General features: G+C 36.7%; 1 protein-coding gene across 1 annotated transcript; it reads left to right on the top strand.

The window, feature by feature from the left end:
• The first annotated feature begins 1,675 nt into the window (after positions 1–1,675).
• On the top strand, positions 1,676–21,984 carry LOC121420058 (ADP-ribosyl cyclase/cyclic ADP-ribose hydrolase 1-like). Its single transcript, XM_041614586.1, has 8 exons — positions 1,676–2,317; positions 4,773–4,954; positions 5,810–5,942; positions 14,458–14,700; positions 17,709–17,785; positions 19,348–19,449; positions 20,875–20,967; positions 21,639–21,984. The coding sequence occupies exons 2-8, from the start codon at positions 4,791–4,793 to the stop codon at positions 21,793–21,795; spliced, it is 969 nt and encodes a 322-aa protein (XP_041470520.1). The 5' UTR covers positions 1,676–2,317; positions 4,773–4,790; the 3' UTR covers positions 21,796–21,984.
• Positions 21,985–22,687: the final 703 nt, after the last annotated feature.

Raw genomic sequence — 22,687 nt, 5'->3', positions numbered from 1 at the left:
TAAATGCCGTTCAAATGAATTGATAGATCATTAAGTTAATATTAGTGCTATCAAATAAACCCACATTGTCAGTATGATGTAAAGATTAAACGTTTTTTTTTATTAAAGAATGAATTTGCAATAAATTCTAATTTCTATCAAGAATTGAGATAAATTATTGAACTGTATAAGCAAAACCTCAAATGAGATAAATCACAGGTCAAGAACATAATGACCGACTTGTCAAAATTGATTTGAATAGATTTTAAGATAATTATGTCCCACTAGAAAATACTCTATCCAATATCCGATATACGTGCCAATTTTCTTTCTAAAATGCCCCCTCACGGACGTGTTCTGTGCTCTTTCCATATGAGAAGGACCTGTTTTATGCCGTTAGCAAGTGCCCTTTCTCGTATCAGTGCCACTTTTTCCCCCAAGAAAAGTGCTCCTCACGAACGTGTACTGTGCCCCTTTCACCTAAGAAGGACCCGTACGTTTTATATTTGAGCAAGTGCTCCCTTGCCTTCTTGTTAGTGCTCTTTCTCGAATCAGCTAGTGCCCCTTTTCACGGCCATGTTTAAGATAGTGCCCTCTTCGAAAGGAAAGGTGCCTTTTTCCCCTGTCCCCCCCCCCCACTTTCAACTTCGCTACGCCGACCCTGTCAATAGTTATCTCAAAAGGTGTATTTTTAGACTAGCCATTGATAACATGCACTTCGCCCCCCCCCTCCCTTTAACATTTACAATACAAACTCCTTGATACAACCATTTGGAAACCCGGAGCGTTAATCAACAATAATTTTAAAACTTAAGTTCAGTTAAAATAAAAAAAAAATGTAACCCCCAAAGTTAAAAACAATTGCCCAAAACATCTGACCGGTGATCCCTTCGAAAAAAAAAAACGTAGGGCCTAAAAGCTAACTATTGATAATTGCATCTGACGTGAATCGGTCTCGAGGTATTGGCTGTAAAACCCATTCATCACAGAGTCGGTACTTTTTTTTCCTTTTCGTAAAATCTGGGGGCAGGATGCGACCGGTCCCGACGGCGGTTGTTGTTTTGCTTTTCTTTTGTTTTTCTTTCAAGCAGTGATGAAAAAATAAAAAGGAGGATGAAAAGAAAATTTAAATAATAGGTGGAAGAAATTTTTAAAAACGACGAGGACCAAAAAAAAGAAGACGAGAAAAAAATTAATGAATATATAGAAAAAAGAATAGTATATCAAACATGACCAAAAAAAATAAGTTTTGGCCGTGCAACCAACCCTATATGTAATATCATTTGCTTGAGAAAAATACATACCGCGGCAGCACCCATTTCCAGTTCTACCAGCCCCCTTTCCCCAGCTCAAATATATGATATGATACTGGTAGAAGAAGGTATTATCAACATCTACCACTCGCACGAAATAGTTCGGAAACATAATGGATAGCCTAGTTTTCTGGTTTAATATCAGTATCTTCGCGCCTCTCACTCATTGCCACCCCTTCTCTCTCCCTTACCCCCCCCCCCCCCCCCCCCCTCTTCCTATCGCTCTCTTGAAACGTAATATATGATATATTGCTATATTTATTTAGTTATCTATTTATTTATTTGTTTGTTTATTTATCTATTTGTTTATTCATGTATTTATTTATTCGTATCTGCATGGCATGACAATGTACACACTGTGACCATCACAAAGTAAATATAATAAATTTTACATAAAAGAGATGTATATGATTATTTACATAAATGATTGTTCGAAAGTGGCAGACACGCGGTGGTATGACAATATAAGCAGATGTAGTTATATCAAGGAGTTGGTTTTATCAATGGTTATATCATGTTATATCATTTACGAGCTACCCCGGGAGCTACCCTATACACTTGCAAACTGTTTGCCCTGCTTGTCGATACATTTTTCATTTCACAACGAAAGTTGGTGTACAGCGATTTGAACTTGATGGCGCAATATTCCTCATTGGCATAAGATTGTGAAATGTGTGAAATATGAGTGTCTCCTCATCAACCAATAGTATTACTCATGAACCTTGGACTCGGAAAAACCCAGGCAAGCTACGGTGGTTATGAACACCCAACTGTTCTATACTTTTAACACAGGTCATGCAAACATATACATCCGTATAAAATACATGTGCACGTCGATCGAGGAAACACAGGTTTGTTACCGGTCACATCGGCGGGGTGAGGTGAACTTCGCAATCCAGGCTGAATGTGGATGCCAGTCCAAAAAGAGACTTCGAACATTGGTTGGTGATTACTGACCCCAGGAGTTTTCAGGCTAGAGTGAGTGTTCCGTTTCACAGCGTCGGGTCTTCACTTCTATTCACTTTGTAAGTACAACCACAACCTCTATATTATAAAATGTAATCCTCTGATCATGCATAGACCTTTGCTCAGACTGCGGGTTTCCAAACTTCGGGCGATATTTATTAATCATTAGGAGGTATTGTGAGCTCATTTATCTTTTGCTATATTTATTCAACCACCGTCATAAAAACCATGGGTCTCCATAAGAGGGGCTATTGGTTGCACTTTAAGTAGAAAATTATACTGTTTCAATTACAGGCTTCCCGGGCAGACTTCCTGGTATATACTTAAATTATATATCAATTGTTTGATTGATATAGATTGTCGCAGGTTTAATTCAAGGAAAGTTCCCTAAGATTGAACTCTGTATACGATTCTAAAACTGACGATTATTGTTGGGGGATTCCCCCTCCGCATATGATCCCCCCTCTCTCTCTCTCTCTTTCAATATCTGTCAATATGTCATAAACGCCAGGACATGCAACCACACTTTTTTTACATACAAACCTGGCTTGTACCACCGAGGTGTCCCCTGGATTTAATTTTTATGTCGATATAAAAAATAATCAGGTCATGCGTGAATCGTGCTAGCATAAATGACTAAAATCTCAAGTTATCAGATTTGCATATACAACATGACAAAGTCAGTTGTGCTTCGCTCTCGTGTTATAATTTTTTTGAAATACTTGTTTATGGATACCGATAAACAATCCTTATATCCGCTTTTGAAGTCATTAAAAAATAAACTCACTTCCAGTTCAGTCTCATTTTTCGTAACATTCTCATCACATTTATGCTTACAATAGAACGACTTGAAATTACCCTTTTCAGATCAGTTTATAATTATAAAAAGTATCAGCTCGCAATTTCGACTCGCATTATTTGTTTACCTAGATAAGTACTTAGATATGTTCATGAATACAAACTAGGATTAAAACATAAAATGGCATTTTCAGGTCAGTATATAAAAATAGATCGCGCTTCGCGCTCAAAATGTGATGTCATTAAGGCCTATTGATGTTACTAATCAAATTTGTAAAAATATATATATATGTATAAAATATTTGAATTCAGTAGTAAGACCACCCCTTGTAATGTCGACGATTTCAACCCCCACATATTTTAACAACGCTGGATTCGCCCTATTTAAAGTAGCACTGATACAGTATATTAGACCTATTATACTACTTCGACCACTAGAACCACTGGTAATAGTAGGGATGGTAATAGTAGTAGCAGTAGTAGTAGTACTACTAGTAGTAGTAGTAATAGTAGTAGTAGTAGTAGTAGTAGTAGTAGTAGTAGTAGTAGTAGTAGTAGTAATAGTAGTAGTAGTAGTAGTAGTACTTAGCAGCAGTAGTGGTAGCTGTAGTGGTAGTAGTAGTAGTAGTAGTAGTAGTAGTAGTAGTAGTAGTAGCAGCAGCAGTAGTAGTAGTAGTAGTAGTAGTAGTAGTAGTAGTAGTAGTAGTAGTAGTAGTAGTAGTAGTAGTAGTAGTAGTAGTAATAGTAGTAGAATCAATAGCAACGATGTCAGTATTCACATAAATTTGGTATCAAAACCAATATTTCGTGATTAAAGATATAACAAATATTACGCAAATAAATGATTTATGTCATTATAATAATGATAGTTATAATGTTCATGAGATGAAAGGAAAATGGAACGAATATGTAATGGTGGAAAGTTGCCTGATGATGAAGGGGGGTGATGATGGGGATGATGAAAATGAAGAAGAGCTTTGATGGTGTACATTGAAATATTATCTTGCACAACTACAAATTCAATGCTATTGGGCATCTCAACCATATAAATGAAATGTTGGAACTCTGTCTCAGCACGACTGGCATGAATATGTATTCTTTAATTTGTATCTATATAATAGCGTCATGATTAATATATTAAGATTTAACCTGTCCACATGATTATTAATAGAAATAGTAGTAGAAGTAGTAGTAATAGTAGTAGTAGTAGTAGTAGTAGTAGTAGAAGTAGTAGTAGTAGTAGTAGTAGTAGTAGTAGTAGTAGTAGTAGTAGTAGTAGTAGTAGTAGTAGTAGTAGTAGTAGTAGAAGTAGTAGTAGCAAAAGTAGTAGTAGTAGTAGTAGCAAAAGTAGTAGTAGCAAAAAGTAGTAGCAAAAGTAGTAGTAGCAGCAGCAGCAGCAGCAGCAGTAGTAGTAGTTACATAAGTAGTAGTAGTAGTAGTAGTAGTAGCAGAAGTAGTAGTAGTAGTAGCAAAAGCAGTAGCAAAAGTAGTAGTAGTAGTAGTAGTAGTAGTAGTAGTAGTAGTAGTAGTAGTAGTAGTAGTAGTAGTAGTAGTAGTAGTAGTAGAAGTATAGAAGTAGTAGTTTTAGAAACCCATTGCATCACATCATGAAACATAACTTTCTATGAATGATATTCTAAAAATTGTGTGGTAAATGATCATAACAACGTTCTTCTTCAGATTTCTTTATAAAAAGTTGCATATTTTGTACTTCAGGAACCAGTAAGGGTTAAAATGGACATCTTCACCATCTTGTTTTATCTGTCATCAGCGGTGGCAGCAACTGTTGCCTATAGCAACAAAGGACCCGGTACCACCCAGAACATCACGGAAGTATTGACCGGGAGATGCGAGGAATACCGGAAATGCCTCTTGGGAGAGCCGTGTCTTCCATATTAGTAAGCCCTGCTCTTTTTCTTATGAGATTTTGTTAACATGGTTAAAGGTCAAGTCCACCTCAGAAAATTGTTGACTTGAATCCATAGAGAAAAATCAGACCAGCACGATGCTTGAAATTTCATCAAAATCGGATGTAAAATAAGAAAGTTATGACATTTCAAAGTTTCGCTTATTTTTAACAAAATGCATATGAACGAGCCAGTTACATCCAAATGAGAGAGTCGATGATGTCACTCACTCATTATTTCTTTTGTTTTTATTGTTTGAATTATACAATATTTCAATTTTTACGAATTTGACAATTAGGACCTCCTTGCCTGAACCACAGAATGTTAAAATAATGGAATTCCACGTGTTCAGGGAGGAATGAAACTTCATTTCACATGAAAATGACGAGAAAATCAAAATATTTTATATAAAATAAGATACAAAAGAAATAGTGAGTGAGTGATGTCATCAGTTCCCTCATTTGCATATACTGTCTGAGATGTGCATATAACTGTTTTGTGAAATGAAGCGAAACTTTAAAATGTCATAACTTTCTTATTTTACATCCGATTTTGATGATTATTTTTCAGTTTTATGCTTGTTGAATTTTTCTCCTTTTATTCAAATCAAATTTTTGTTGGGGTGGACTTGTCCTTCAAAGCAGTGTTGTTGTTTTTTGCTTTAGTTCTTCGTTTTGCTGACTTAATGTAAAATAGGATATTCACTTCCATATGTTTATGAAAATCTGACATCACCTTCCTCTAATCCTGTCCCCCTTTCTATAATTTTCTTTCCCTCTTCCCCTTCCTTCTTCTTTTCCCCTTTCTCTCTCTCCCTCTCTCTACATCTTTCCCTCACTCTCATAGTCGTCGTGTAAATTGTGCTAAAGCAGTGAACTCGTTCTTAGGAGGCGTCCGCAATGTAGATCCTTGTGTGACCCCACCCGACGCGTTCGATGAATTCCTCAAAATGGTTCCTCCAACTACTGCACATGGAACGGTAAGTCATATCGACTGCAAATCGAATGTTCGCAAATTTATTTATTTATTGGTTTCCTTTATTTGATACTGCCGGGTAGGCCTGTTCAGTTAGGCAATACTCTTTTCCAAAGGCGCCCTGCAGTTTAAGCACTAACAAATGAAAATGTACGTGTAATTCTGGAAAAAAAATTAAACGAGAGATAAATTTCGGACATGAAAGTGGGAGAAGGCTGGGAGTCATCATCTGTATCGAGTCCAATGAGCTTCGTAACCAGGGAAGCGTTTAATTAAACAAATATTCATTGATTTTTCAATGACAATTGTTATAAGCTACTGAAATCATTGGAACTCATTGGCTCAGAACAAATTGGTCTTGGAAAATCATGGACTAGATGTTTCTCGAAGCACTTCCCTGGTTTCCCCTGTATTGCATTGTATTGCGCATCGCATGCACGCCGTAATTAGCACTATTGTGTGCAGTGTGAACTCTGCTTTCTGACAGATAAACTTACTCACGCGGTTTACATTCGACTTTTTCGAGTATTTCTACATTTTTTACAAGATATGGCTCAGCCTCTGAGAGAGAAGAGACCTAGGTTTTTGATCCATACAAAACACTCCACAAAATGGAACTACTTGATACAACTCATATTTTAGCGGTAAAGATAATAACCAATCCACATAATGAGGACATCATTATAAGGGGTATGAAATTTCCTACAACTTTACTACACAATATTTTGTGGATAAACTAATCGTTAGAGAGTTACAAGCAATTGTAATCATGACTATTGGAAGGAGTGAATACGACTCGCGATCCCAAAATCAATGTGGCACAGGGGGTTTTGTGGCTGGCACAGGGGATTAGCATCGGATTAGCACTGTGGCATTGGCTTAGTAGTGTGCGTGGCATGTTAAGAGTTAACAGACTCCTCTTTATTCTTTAGAACTAGGAAGGGAAAATTCAAATTTTGACTGATATTCATCGAATTCATTAATAGCTGTTTAGATACAGATAACTCATTAAAAAAGGAACTGGAAATATTAAAGGTCTATTTCCCAAATTCATTGAACAATACATTATTAATATAATGACGATAATGATAATAATACTTGCATATCATGCCACATAGATCCACTTTTCGGAGCCCATGGCGCTTCAAGAATTAAAAGAACAATATACCTACACTGTTAAAAAAACTGATTTTACAACAACAAAAAAAGATTTTGCAGGAAGCAATTACAGAATCATTCTGTAAATTCATAAAACATGACTTTTTGGAAAATTAACAGAACAGGTCTGTTTAAAAATTGGAAAAGTGCGTTTTATTTAAGGAAGTTTGCAAGGTTCCATACATCAAATACCAATTTCCTGAAATGTTGCATGATATCATGTACGATTACGCAATCTGGTAAGATTGTAGGTCTTCTCGAGACTCTGCTGCAGGATTTTTTTCTAATTTTAAGGATAAATTTTCAAACAGTGTACAAATAAACAACAGACATCAAAATTCCCATTGACGCATATAATATGTGCCTACTATTAAGTTGTTAATGAGAGGGGAACGAATATCATTTCAGTTGTGCAATGAATGCTTCCGTTGGCGCAAGGGGATAGTTTATTCCACGGTTTTGACGCTAACAGCGATTTTCCGTCAGCGACGTATGGGGCTTTCAAGCGACGCGGGTGTGTAGCACGCCCTTGATAATACATGTACAATTATTGATATCAAGACTTTTCTCTACCTTGAAGTTATGAAGTGGATTTTATTCAATCAAATTCTTGCTATAAAAATAAAATTCTTGATATAAAAAAATGGTGTATCTTGATATCAATAAACATGAATAAATGATAAAAGGGCTTGCCCTCCGTCGCCAAGCGTCGTAGGCTCCATCTCGTTAATTGGTCGTTCATGCCTGGCGTAATGTCATCAATAAGCATACTTTATGATTCTTGATGTGGATTGTTTCTACGGCTTTTCCATTCAACACATGCTTTACACTGGGATTATAGAAGGTAATATATATATATATATCACTGTTGTTGATCATTATATAATCAATCAATAATCAATTACTTAAGCATATAGTATGCTATGATATCTGCATCTCTCTATCACAGGCCCGTTGGATTATGAGGGTTAAACTCATTTACAGTACAAAATAAATATCTGATATGTATGAATGCAACGTTACATAAAAAAAACATATATGTGGTTTATATTGGTAAATATTTACATCTCTGTGAAGAAAATGCTTAGCATGAATTAAAACGCAATACATGCAAATCATATACCTACAAGTAGTACGTGGATTTGACTGTCTACTATACAGGTTACTGGAGCTTAATTGGTAGGAATTCGAATATTCTTTTCAGCCTTAGAAGAAACTAGTGAAAAGTATTTTATGATTATTCATATGAATGTTACAAGTTTTTCAGTTGATTGATGTGGGATCTATTAAATAAATTTTCCATGAGGAATGTGCTAGGGCTTCTTAAAACACACTGACGATCTAAACAAGGGCGGAAATCTCTCCCTAAATGTAAGGGGGGCGGCTGGAAAATTTGACAAGCAAAATAAAAGGTTATCGCCCAAATGTAAGGTCATCGAGGTGCCACACACCAATTTTCATTTTAATATAAAACAGTAAATATTTCGATGTATTTGCACAATGAATAATGAGAAGTTACCATCATCAACGAGGGGTTTTAACTTATCTCTCTTGCAATGTAGCACTTTTGTATTTTACATCCACTTTTAAATGATATTGCGAAAGTAATTCTTGTTTGATTTTACCACTTTTCTTCAAATCGATTTCTTATCGCGAAGGACTTTGTCACTCAAGGCCAGTGGGGGTGATGAGCACAAAACTTTGAGTGGGCCATATATGGCATATCGGGCACAATTTATAAAAAGTTGCGAGAGGGGAAAGCAAGCGAGAGCAAAATTCGATATTTTATTACAAAAATCAAATTCTTATGATAGATTTTAACATATCCGATCATATTTCACATTTCTCTCAGAGATTTTAAGCTCCATATTGTAAATTAAATATGCAGTTGTTGCCAGGGACACTTTAAACTATTTACTTATGGAATCTGAAGACTCAAGTTTTGAAGTTTCTTCTTACGCATTAAGCCCAGATTTAATTGATAATGTCCTAGGAAGACATATTGCAAATTCATTTAGTATGACTCATGTTAACATTAGATCACTGCAGAAAAACTTTGATGGATTATCCTTACTTTATGATAATTTGGATTCAAAGTTTGATATCATTGCTCTATCAGAGGTCTGGAATGTATCTAACAAAGCATTACTTGGCTTAGCTGGATACAATCTTGAGGTTAAGTGTAGAACAGGTAATACGAGGGGAGGAGGAGTTGGAGCTTACATAAATTCATCTTTAAGATATGTTGTTCTTAATTTTGATGTGGCAAACTCAGAAAGTCTTTGGCTTGAAATAAGCATCAAGACAAAAAGATTCATTGTGGGCATAATATATCGTAGACCAAACACTGTTATCAGTGAATTTGAAAATAGCTTACTTGACGTTCTGTCAACTTTAAAGCTTGATAAGGTAAAGTGCATTTTGACTGGTGATTTTAATATTGACTTTTTAAATGATCATCAAAATATCGAACAATTCAAAACTACTTTGCAATGTTTTGGTTTAAAACAACTTATTACAACTCCCACCAGAGTAACAAGATTAACTTCTTCCTTGATTGATCATATATACACAAATGTTACTACTTTTAAGACTCATGCAGGTGTAATAGAAACAGATTTGTCAGATCATTTTCCAATATTTGTATTTTTTTAACATAGCAACTTTAAAGGTAAACAAATGGGAAATGAGGGAATGACTTTTCGCAGTTATAAGAATTATAATCAAGACATGTTTCAGAGAGATTTAGCAGAAGTTAGATGGGATATTATTTCTAGACAAAAAGATGTTTACAAAGCATATGTCATTTTTTTTAAAGTTGTTCAGTAAAATATGTGATAAGCATGCGCCGATGGTGACACAATTATCTAATAAAAAGAAACACTCTGCCAAAAATCCATGGATTACTAAAGGTAAATTGAAATCTATAAAGAGGAAACGAAAACTTTATTCTCAGTATAAAAGATCAAATTTCGACACTCAAGTTGGAAATACATATAAAAGATACAGGAACAACCTAACCTCAATTTTAAAAAATGCAAAACGCAAGTATTATAGTGTTCTTTTTACAGAAAATGAAAAAGATACCCGGAAAACTTGGCAGACGATCAATGAGTTATTGTGTGGTCGAAATAAGTCTGCAAAAAGTACCAATGTAGATAAATTACTGGTTGATGACAACGGTATGAACAGAATGATAGTAGATGACTATGGAATTGCTTCTGAATTTAATAATGGTATAGGGCCGAGTCTGGGAAACAAAATACCTCTAAGTGGTACTGACTGTACGGCATATTTAGGACCTAAATTATGTAAATCTTTCTTTTGGACGCCAGTGACGAAAGCTGAAATTGAGAAACACCTCCTAGCCCTAGATGTGAAAAAGGCATGTGGTTATGATGACATACCAAGTCGGTTAATTAGAGATGCAAGAGGAATTATCGGTGCTCCGTTATGTTATATTTTAAATTTATCTCTCCAAGAAGGTAAATTCCCAAGTGCATTAAAAATTGCTAAAGTAACACCGATTCATAAAAAAGGATCAAAGGAGATTCCAGGAAATTATAGACCTATTTCTGTATTACCTATATTGGCAAAAATATTTGAGAAAATCGTTAATGATAGGTTGATGAGATTTCTAGAAGGTAACAATGTATTGCAAAAACACCAATATGGCTTCAGGAAGAAATATAATACAAAATTATCAGTTGTCAATTTATGTAATGCCCTCCTGAAATCATTAGATGGAGGGAAAATAACGTTAGGAGTTTTTATTGATTTTCAAAAGGCATTTGACACCATAAACCATGATATTCTTATAAAAAAATTATCTCATTATGGAATACGTGGAATTGCGCTCCAATGGTTTGTGGATTTGAGCAACAGGTCTCAGTTTGTTAAATACAAAGACATCATGTCTCCGCACGTGAAAATTTCTTGTGGTGTTCCACAGGGATCTGTTCTTGGTCCAACTCTCTTTCTCATATATATAAATGATTTGCCAAACTCAACATCGTTTTTTAACTTCAGGTTATTCGCAGATGACTCAAATTTGTTCCACACCTTTGAGGCTGGAGAGACTGATATCAATATGAATGAAGTAAATGTGGAGTTGAATAAGGTGCAACAATGGTGCTATTCCAACAAAGTTACAATCAATCTTAGTAAATCTAATTATATGATAATTAAGAGCAAAAGGCGATTAGTAAATGTAACAGGTACCCTTGATATAGCAGGGACCACACTTTTTGAGGTGAATGATGTATCTTTTGTTGGACTGCAAATTGATAAGCACCTCACGTGGGACGCGCATATAAAAATTGTAAACAGAATAATCCGCTCAAAAGTAGGTATCTTGTTCAGACTCAGGCACTTTGTTCCAAGAAGCATTTTGTTATTGTTATATAAGGCACTTGTACAACCACACCTGTCATATGGCATCGAGGTGTGGGGGAGCACCTATAAGACCAATTTAAATTGTATTTTCCTGGCCCAAAAAATGGCAATGAGAGCTATAACCTATAGCCCAAGAGGTGCCCACTCTGATCCCCTGTTCAAAGCATTGAATATTTTGAATGTATATAAAGTTCACTTCCTCTCTATTTCAACATTCGTCTATGATTTATTGCATGGTAGGTTACCACACTCTCAAATTGAGTACTGTCAGATTATAGACCATAAATATGCTACGAGGAGTAAAGATGCTGATCAATTATATCTCCCAATATGCAGAACCACACAGGGCCAGTTTTCAATTACTTTCATGGGATCACAAATTTGGAATTGTATACCAAATTATATAAAGGAAAAGAGAACAAGGAACACTTTCAGAAAGGAATTATTTGCTTACCTAAATACAACCAACCCTCTAATTTAATTCTGACAAGAGAATAGGAAATATTTCAATAGAATAAAGAGTATTCTATATAAATCTCTAATTCTAATTATATGTTTTAAATAACATGGTGATTTTTCAAACAACATTTAAAGCATTATTCACTGTTCACACGTATTTCTTTTATGTAAAATATCAAAGATTTGAAGGAATCAGTCTCCACTAGCACTTGGGCTACCTTCTGGTTCCTTCTTAACAACAACATTCAACCATATACGTATCTTTTTGTTCAATCGTCAATATTGGAAACTGTGACTAGGATCTTAAAAATTGTTAAAACATTTGTTTTAGGTTTATAAATGCATGTCACATTTTATGTATTCAGATTTATCGTTTGTATTCTCATTTTATCTTTTATAATGTTAGCAATTGCATCTGTATACTAGAATAGTTACGTTTGTGCTGTGATGTTAACACATTGTTATCGTTAATGATATTGTTGTTAAGTAAATAAATAAACTCAAACTCAAACTCTCATTCTTTCCCTTTCTCTCTCTCTCTCTCTTTTACACCGCTGCTTAATGCTACACTCACACCAGCAAAACCGACTCCAAACCGACCGATGTTGTGTCTTTACTCGACATGGGTCTGTTTCGCCGGTGTAACTGAGTATTAGATATTCATTAGGCCTATATCAAATGCCTAATTAGATCATGATACACATAGTTCTTAAACGGATTAAAAGCATGTTTTTTTCTCCCTCCATGGTTGAAAGTCTGTTAAGAACAGGAAGCATGAACAAGGATACTCAAAGTATCAGGAAGGAAGAATTAGATTCGGAATTAAATTATCTGTAAGGTACATGTGCGGTGCGTCCCATATCCACTTACAGAATCAACAGGATAATCGAATTCTCCTATACCTTTATGATTTGATATAGCCATTATAGCCCTACTCATTTGTTCGTATCATATACATTAATTAATGCATGTCATAGACTGCATTGCTTGCTTGGAAGCAGTCGAACGAATTCTTAGGCCAGTATGCCTATAGAGCTATCTTTCGATATCTCCGTATTGATTCTTATTATAACAGAATACAATTTCTGGTTGTTCTTGATTCTTTCTATCGTATTTATTTTTTTAATGTGGTAATACCACGAATGTGAATTGACGATATCATTGATTCTTTTGAAATTCGGGCATGGGTTTTGTATATATATAAGTGCCATTTTTTGCGCAGAAATACATAATGAATTCGAGCATCTGTTTGCACTTGCATGCAAACGCTGCTTACTACATTTAATATAAGCAATCGAACCAGCATGTACTTGAAGATGCCACTTAAACATCGATGACGGGTTTATATTAAGAGGCACTCGTGAGCCGATTCATTTCATTATGCATGGGAAATGTTCCATATGTTATTGTTCAAACTATCCTAAACCAAGGAAGGTATTCAACCGGGGAAAATTTCCTGCTTCAGCTAAGTGCTTGGGTGTTTGAGTACCATTTAATCGTATGTAACTATCAATGACTTTGTCTTCCAGTAGTATTGTAACCCCCATCTCTGCCTCTCTCTCTCTCTCTCTCATTCCCCCCCCCCTCCCCCAATTCATTACTTCTTTCTCTTCTTCATCCATTGCCAAAACACCCACGGACTCATTCTCCCTGAAGGTCTGTAACAAAATTATGACCATAGCATAATCTAGCAAAAGATGTAGGCAGATATGTTATTACAAGTTGGATATGGAAAATAAATGAAGTTTGCGTTTTTCCATCCAAAGACTTACTTTTTTTCAACTGTCCATTCATTTCTTAACAATAACTAAAAACTAAAATGCCAAATTAGTAAGACAACTGAAGGCAACTTTATGTTGTTTATCCTGGAAAGATGAGCACAATTAATCCCAGGGCCCGGTAGAAAAGGAGTTTGAGACAAAGAGGAAAGAAGCTCTCTGATTGATTTATAGTCAGTTCTGTTGATTACGATTGCCTATCTCCATTTCGCGTCTGATGGCCGATCTTTGTGTTACCAAACCCTTGTCAATTAATTCCATATCTGTACGCAAAATTCTTCCTTTTTTAATATTTTATGTCACTCTTTTTTTTCATCAATAACAAGTATCATTGACGATTCCTTTTGTCACAAATGAATTAAAAACAACCGGTGAGCAATCATTTTTTAGGGTCCTCAATTTGTTCGGGTCGGTTTCTTTGCAAAAGGCACCTTTTGGCTCACCCATGAATTATTTTAAAATCCATGTAGTGGGGGGGGGGGCGTCTCGTTTATATTTTTCGTCCGACAATTTTTCGGATCTGTCAATTTTCCTTGAATTTTATTGGCTGAGAAGCACAGTTCCTATAAGAGGCCTAACTATCGGATAAAATGTCCGATAAGCCACGTAATCAAAAGCTCCCTTTTTTGTATGTGAACGAACCATTTCCAAGAGTATATTTTCTGTACATTTTATTTCATACTATAACATATTCAATGACAACTTCTTTTCCTGATGTTTGGTTCTTAGACGATGTTTTGGTCAGGTGTGGCCGGTGCGAACATCCCTCAGGACATCGCTCAGGTGACCACAGCCTTCACCGTCCTTGAGGAAACTTTCCCCGGCTTTATGGCTGGTAACCTGTCCTGGTGTGGTGCTACGGATGAAGAACAGTCTGAACCCGGCCTCAACTTCACCGTCTGTCCGACATGGCGGAGTGAGACGTGTCCGAACAACACCAAGGCGGCTTTCTGGGACAAGGCATCTAAGATGGTGAGTTCCGAAGCAGCGAAACAGTCACACCAACGAAAGCGACTCCAAGACCGACCAATACGAATTATGTCTATGGTGGTAGCAATACAGATATCGGTCTGGAGTTTTTTTTTCACCTGTGTGACCGTTCCATAATGCTAGGGTCCGAACAGGCGGCAGTCCAGGGGGTAGGGGGTTCCACGTCAAAATATGTACTCAATACCATGTCTTACGGGGTTCCACATTCATGACATTAAAATTCGTACACAATACTATGCGATAGGGGGTTCGAACCACACCAAATCTGTACACAATAATTATGACTTGGTCGGTGGTTCCACACCAAGTTGGAGGTGCCGTGGCCGAGTGGTTTAAGGCGCCAGGCTACACATGGTAAGTTCGGGGTTCAATCCCCGGCCTCGACACATATGCTCTTTTATCCAGAATTCAAATAAATGGACATGCTTTGCGCATTATTTGTAACTAGGTGTGCACTTGTTAAAAAAGGGGGTTGTACACAAGACCATGTGGTAGGGTAGGGGGCGCATCAAAGTTTGTACACCTTACCAGAGGTAGGTCTGTCCAGGGGCGGAAATCTCTCCCAAAAGGTAGGGGTGACAAGCAACAAAAAAAGCTATTACCTAAAATTTAAGGTCATTTCGACGAAAATATATTTGACAAGCAAAAAAAAAGGTCATCTCGTCCCAAAAAGTACGGTTTATTCCCATTTTCAGTTTTATATTTCTTAGCATCACCAAAGACCCAAAATAGTAGGGGGGACATTTGATATTGTGTCCCCCTACTATTTTGAGTAGGAGGGACACGTCCCCCCTGGGATTTCCGCCCATGGGTCTGTCAGTTGGTTCCTCCAGCGCGGCGGTATCATTTCAAAGCTAGAATTAAAAGAACCATGTGCAAACGAAATCACCTTCACACTACACTACAGTGCAAATTTATTTAATTTATACAACTATGGAATTGAAACCTATTTTGTAACCATTTCTGATTGATCGTTTGCTCGAATAAAAATATCAGTTCCACCATTGAAGTTTATGATTATGATATTTTTAACCTACGTGCTCTGTTGTTCCTGATTCATGGGAAATGATTTTGGGGTATTCAATTTTGGGCTGCGCCTGAATGGATTGTTGTTTTGGACTTTATCCGGATCGCGCGTTTCCGTTTTACACCCTGGCGAAGGCATTTTCCGGAAAAGTAGCTAAAAAGCGACTAGTGAAGAGTCTACGTCTACGTTTGTTTACATTATCAGCTGGGCGCGCGATCCAAAGTCCGCACCGAAGTTATCCGCAGAACATACCGTACTGTCTTGCAAATGCAGCTGCATGAGCTTATACTTTCCAGGTTTGATCATTTGCCTTGCCGACTTGCTGATGTCTGTCTTTCTCTCTATCTGTCTATATATCTATCTCTCAAATTCTATCTCTATCTATCTATGTAACTGCAGTATCTATCTATCTAATAATCCTCTCTGTCTCTCTCATTCTTTATCTAACATCTATCTATCTCAAATCTCTCTATCCATCCATCTGTCTGTCTTTCTCTATTTCTCTCTCTCTCTACCTACCTATGTAACTACAGTATCTATCTGTTAATTTGTCGCTCTTCTCTCTCATTCTTGATCTATCTGACATCTATCTATCTCTCAAATTCTCTATCTATCTCTCTATCCATCTGTCTGTCTTTCTCTATTTCTCTCTATCTATTTATCTATTTTTTAACTAGAGTATCTCATCTATCTGTTAATTTGTTAATAATCTTCTCTGTCTCTCTCATTCTTTAATTATCTATTTAATATCTCTCTCTATCTATCTATCCATCTGTCTGTCTTTCTCTTATTCTCTCTATCTATTTATCTATCTATTTTTTTAACTTATCTATCTGTTAATTTGTTAATATTATTTGTCTCTCTCCCTCTTTATCTATCTAACATCTATCTATCTCTATTTATCTATCCATCTGTCTGTCTTTCTCTACTATCTATATATCTATCTATGTATCTATCTATCTATCTGTTAATTTGTCTATCTTCTCTTTCTCTCTCATTCTTTATCTTTCTATCTATCTAACATCTATCTGTCTCTCAAATTCTCTATCTCTCTCCCCCTCTAGCATTTTCTCTCTCTCTCTTTGTCCGTCCATATTTCTATCTACGACATCTCTCTCTCTCTCTCTTTCTATCTATCTATCTATCCACCTCTCTCTCTCTATTTCTATCTATCTATCCGTCTATCTTGTCTCTATTTATTTATCAGTCTTCTATCTATCTTTCGGCAGCTTCTAAGTGTATCAATCCATCAAACTTCAATTTGTCTTTCCATTATAAGTATCTGTTTATTTTGATTTTGTCTGTCATTCTATTCATTTAGTTAAAAATTTATTTTTATAAAAAAAAAACTATCATAAACAACGAGACTGCAAAAGCATGTTCGGATTTCACTCCTGACTGCCGCTCTCTCTGTACATGAAGTGCCGAGATCAGTAACTGTGCAAATTGCATGCGGTGGTGGACTCGCCTGTGTCGCACGCTGCATGCAACCAGCGACGTGTGTAGACTCTTCACTAGTCGCTTTTTGGCTACTTTTCCGGAAAATGCCTTCGCCAGGGTGTAAAACGGAAACGCGCTTCCGGTTTAGGGGCTTGGAATCGAAACTGAACAGTCACAGCATGTTACAATAATCATTAATGTAGGATTAAACACGGCGGGTCTGGGATTTTTAAATGACGGTTTGGGCAGTTGAAATGACATTGACTGGTGTTTGAGTGTAAGTAATGTGAAATGTGGGCTCCTCACCACCAAGAGGCGGATTATACTGTCTGTCAGGGAAAATATAGGGTTTTAAAAAAAGACCCCCACTCAAGGGGAGGAGTGATTCGCACATTGAATCCCAATGTATTTCATTAAATATACACTTTCCTGTATTGTGCATACAAAAATGAATAATTCGATATTGTTTCTCCCTCCCCCCCCCCCCCCCTCTTTCTCTCTCTCTCTCCCTCTCTAATCACAGTTAGCAAACCAGGCCGCTGGTGATGTTTATGTAACTCTGAATGCGCAAAGGGAAGGCGGTGCTTTCAACAACGGCAGGTATGAATGGGCATCGGCCACTCTTGTTTCAACAGGGAGCATGACGGAAATTCCAAGGGGGGGGGCAGTGGGACGCGTTCCCCCTACCCAAAATACTTGGGGGAACACAGTATCAGATGTATTTTGGACTAAATAACCTTTTATTAACGGGATGAAAACTTTTTTTGCTTGTCAAATTGTTGTAGGTTATGATGACCTTAAAAATTTTTGGTGATAACCTGTTTTTATTTTTATTTTTTTTTTGCTTGTCAAAGTTTCTAGCCCCTGGTCCCCCTATCTTTGGGGACAGATTTCCGCCCATGACAGAAAATGGGTTTAGGGCAGGAATCCCGATCGGCAGTCACGGGAGGACCAGCAATTCTCCCGTGGCGGGATTGCGGGGCACGTGATTTTGGAACGAGGCTATGAAGCCTGTGGCCAAAAAAGCGTGTCCTCAAAATTGGCCTCGCCTACATCCCGTTTTTAACACACGAGTGCTATAGAGACCTTTATAAAAAAAAAATGAGATCCAGCGCAGAGTCCCATCCTTCCTCATAATTATCACCATGTTGATAATAATAATTGGTTGTATTTAGGTGTTGGGATTAATGTATAATTTATCGCCATTATTGTAAACTATTCTGAGTTGATGAATGTCCTATAATTCATACAGTAAAATACAAAATAAACAGTGCATGCGTGAGATCGACTTTCTCATTTACTTGAAATGATTTTATTTTGTGGAAAACCAGCGAATGACATTATCTCATTTTACATCCCATTTCGATAAAATCATACAAACTATGCTTGTTTTACTTTAATCTTTTTACTCAAAAGTTTTGTTAGGGTAGACTTCCACTTTGGTTTTCAATTCCAATTTTCTCGGCTTGTTCATCTCACATACTCGCCAAAGTCCCAATATGATGCACCACGTTATAATGGTCCATGTCCAAAATTCATCCCTTCACAATTTTTGCTTCATTAGCCTACGGTAATAGTCGTTTGATTAACATTAATTTTATGAGGAAGTCGCATTACAGTACAAGGTTCACCATCGCGCCAAGCATGGTTTACGGACGATTCAATAGAAAAAAAATCCCGCTATTTTGACAAAACAAAGACATTTGTTACTTTTTGTTTGTCCTCAAACCAATAGCTTTGCACATAATTTGCATGCGAGGCCTTGGATTGGCAATAATGGACCGCCCCCCCCCCCCCCCCCCGTCTTCGCTTTTGAGCTATCCTAATATGAACTTTGAAGTTCATGAAATGCTTCGCAAAGTGTGTGATAATATTAGCAATGAATTAATATAACGACTAGTTGTTCCATATTGCTAGAATTATACAACTAAAACAAATATCCACCACAATCCACACCCGCCCTCTCTGTCTGTCTGTATCCCCCCCCCCCCCTCTCTCTAGCTGGTTGTAAAAACTCAGACAAATCAAACCCAAAAGATCCAGGATTTTTTTTTGTGATAAAAAAAAATCCTTTAGGATGATGAGTATGTCGATATTAGTTTCAATGCAATTCTTCAGACTAATAAGCACAACACTTTTTCTCAATTTGCCTCATTTATCAGTGTATTTGCCAGGATAGAATCACCCAATCTAAACCCGGACGCTGTCACGAATGTCGCCATCTATCTCATTCCAGATTTCACTCTTCCGATTCCAAATGAAATGTAAGTAAAACTGTTATTATTACCATTTCCATCTTCTTGGTTCCCTCCTATGTTTGCGGGGGTTACTGGCTAAACATATTCGAATAAAAGTCAAAGTATCTCTTCACATTTGACCACCCACCCCCCCCCCCCCCCTCGAAACAGGGCACCCGGCCATTATTTCGGCTCTTTATGGAATGTATATGTTCTTGAATCATTCTGATGTGGATGATGAGAAATAAAATCGTGCTTTAATATCCATTATTTTGCGACTATTTTTGAATCGGGATATATAAGTAAAGAAATAATAACTGGATTTTTTTGGGGGGGGGGTTGAAACCAACGTCTCACGAGTGAAATTGACTAGAAATTTTCAGAATATATTCTTTGTAGCTTTCTGCAGTCACTAAAATAGCAATATAAGTGTCCATGAGACTTCTGTTTTTTCAAAAAAGTATAATGTTTCCGAAAGACGGTGATAAATATTATAGGCTATATTTTTGCTAAGAAGGATGAAAGAGTTATTTTTCTCAAAATTAACAATGGATAAACTTGACCTAAAATATCCTGTTTAACCACTGCCGAATCCTGGGGGCACATCCGGCCCATGCCCCCCCCCCCCTTGAGAGCCATAGTCAATATTTTTAATGTAAATATGTCTTTCATACATAAGTGAAGACCCCCCCCCCCTTTTTTTTTGCTTGTCAAATAATTCTACATGGACGAAATGACCTTGATTTGGGGTGCAAACCATTGGGGTTTTTTTTGAAGGGGGTGGCGCTTGTCCTTTGGAAAAAATTATGGATCCGCCCCGGTGTTAAACATTCCTTTTAGCCCCACTGGCGCTTAGGGGGAGGGGAGACTTAGAGCCATGCCACCTTTCCCTATAAAAAGAAAGTTCATGACCAAGATAAATAATGTGAGAAATGAAGAACAGTAAATGAATGTAATATTTAGGTTCTCGCCCTCAAACTTTTTTCAAGAAAGTATAAAATGCATCTCATGAAGGAATCTTAAGTAATATATAATTTACCCATCACGATTCAGACATAAATGTACCCCCCCCCTTTCTCTTTCTATATTATGTATATTTCAATATAGTTTTGGAGCCCAGCCTTTGAAAGGCCAATGGCCTCTGCTGGCTCCCCCATATTCTTGGTATTTATATTCATATGTTTTCTTTTGTAAATATTTGATTGTATTTGAATGTTTTTTTTTACCAGAAATGGAAATAAATATATGAAATGAAATAAAACTATTTGGCTCATCACACACCACTGTTTATCCCTAAACGAAAGGAAGAACGGCTGTTGTTTTTTTTTTACAAAAAAGCACATAGTTTGAACTCATTATTCGATGTTGTTTCTAAGATTTTAAGTAGGACTATTAGTTAAAACGAGGATGAATCAATTATCTCTAATGAATTTTTCTTTTATTATACCAAAGGTATCGAGAAACCTGTACAAACGGAAGCGTATTATACTTAAGAAATCGCTTGATGAATATGAATTTCAATGTTACTTGTGAGGAGGATCCAACGTAAGTAAAAAAAAATGATCGTTATTACCTTTTTTTTTGGGGGGGGTATTGCGCTTTTCTCGTAATTATCAGATTCGACTAATGCGTCTCCCGACAAGTATGGTTGTCAGTATAAATAGAAATCAAAATAATGTAGGCGTGTTAGAATTTATAAAAATCGTCAATCCTTTATTGCGCATTGTTTTCCGTAACTTAAATAAAGTGAAATAAGACATGCTTTTGGGGGGGGGACAACTAATAATATAGACGCAAATAACGTCGATACCATGCAAATCTTTAATGCAATATGTTCATCAAATATAATTGTACATTATTTGTACAATCGTTGTTTTCGTCATTTGAGTAAAATTATAATAAGTTAGTATGCCGTGGTGTACAAACTGGGGAGGGGTTGATGTTGCTAAGTTCCAAGAGGGTAAAATGTTTGATTATTCTCTGGACATTGCTGGATGTTTTATTAAAATCTTTCACAGAATCAAATTTTCATTTTAATAGGTAAATTTGCTGCTCGCGACTGCTTCTGGATTTTACCCCGTTCGTTTTCTTTCTTTCTTTTTTTTGGGGGAGGAGTGGTTTTTGTATGTTTTTTTTTTGTTGGGGGGATTCTCATGGTTTATCACTGTATCTGTATGTAAAAATGATGTAATATCTTCACTTTTCATATTTGTCAGAGAGGTGATGTGGCTCCAATGTGCTCGTTTTCCCGATAGCCCTTACTGCGACCGATACAACGGGGAAGGCAAGACAGTGGCAACCGTATCATTCGTAGTGATACTGCTTCAATTTGCTTCTGCTATATCACTCAGCAACTGGAATCTAAGATCATAGATCTTCTTCAGAAATAAGGAGGAGGGGAGGGGGGGGAGAAACTATTGAAATATGAAATATTTTCCACCGGTAACGAAGGCAATACATCAGAACAGAAGGAATGGGAAATAACGGGATATAATCTGTTTTGACCTTGGTCACATTTGCTCTACGGCGGCCGTACGGCAAGTCGAAAACAGCCGTTTTAACGTTTTTTTTTGTATAGCATCATATAGGTGGTTTGAATAAAATGAATAAAACGGCTGTTTTTGACTCGCCGTACCGCCACCGTAGAGCAAATGTGACCGAGGTAGAATTATTTCGCTTTATGTTATATCATTTTCCTTAACTGGTGCAAAAGGGGGATGATGCATTTTCGATTGTGGATCGGGGGATACTCGGACCCACCTCAAAAAAGGGGCGAAGCAATGTCTTCCGCAGATTCGATTGTCTATGTGAGAAAAACGTTCAAATCAAATGAATTGATAAGAATGATAATACGAAATCTTATGTAGCATAAATTACGGTGATTACAGTGAAGTCTTCCGGCGTTCCGAAATAAAAGATGGTTGGAAATCTACAGTAAAATAATCATAATATCAGAGCAGGGGCGTCGATCCATTTTTCAGATGGGGGGGGGGGGCAAATTCATTAACGTTTCAAAGGCGCTCGATCGTACAAAACACCCACCCACACACACCTTCACACACACCCTCACACACACACACACACATATATATATAATATATATATATAGTGCGTATCAAAAAAAAGTTTACACTTTGAAAAAGCCCTGGGTATTAAAAAACATACATCATGTTGGTAATTTTTTCACATATAATCTTGGGTTTGGGTCTCATCTATCTAATGAAAGTAAAAGTTTTGTCAGAATGTTACACTTGAGCGAGCACTG

Source organism: Lytechinus variegatus, chromosome 1, assembly GCF_018143015.1.
Source record: "Lytechinus variegatus isolate NC3 chromosome 1, Lvar_3.0, whole genome shotgun sequence".
NCBI classification, from domain to species: domain Eukaryota; kingdom Metazoa; phylum Echinodermata; class Echinoidea; order Temnopleuroida; family Toxopneustidae; genus Lytechinus; species Lytechinus variegatus.
The sequence above is the reverse complement of the archived record's forward strand: the minus strand, read 5'-3'. Positions and strand labels throughout refer to the sequence as shown.

Excerpts from the sequence above, each read along its gene's own strand:
- LOC121420058 (XM_041614586.1), top strand. The coding sequence starts at position 4,791 with ATGGACATCTTCACCATCTTGTTTTATCTGTCATCAGCGGTGGCAGCA. Across the intron at positions 5,943-14,457 it reads CAACTACTGCACATGGAACG|ACGATGTTTTGGTCAGGTGT; the intron begins GTAAGTCATATC and ends TTTGGTTCTTAG. Across the intron at positions 17,786-19,347 it reads GGTGCTTTCAACAACGGCAG|TGTATTTGCCAGGATAGAAT; the intron begins GTATGAATGGGC and ends CTCATTTATCAG.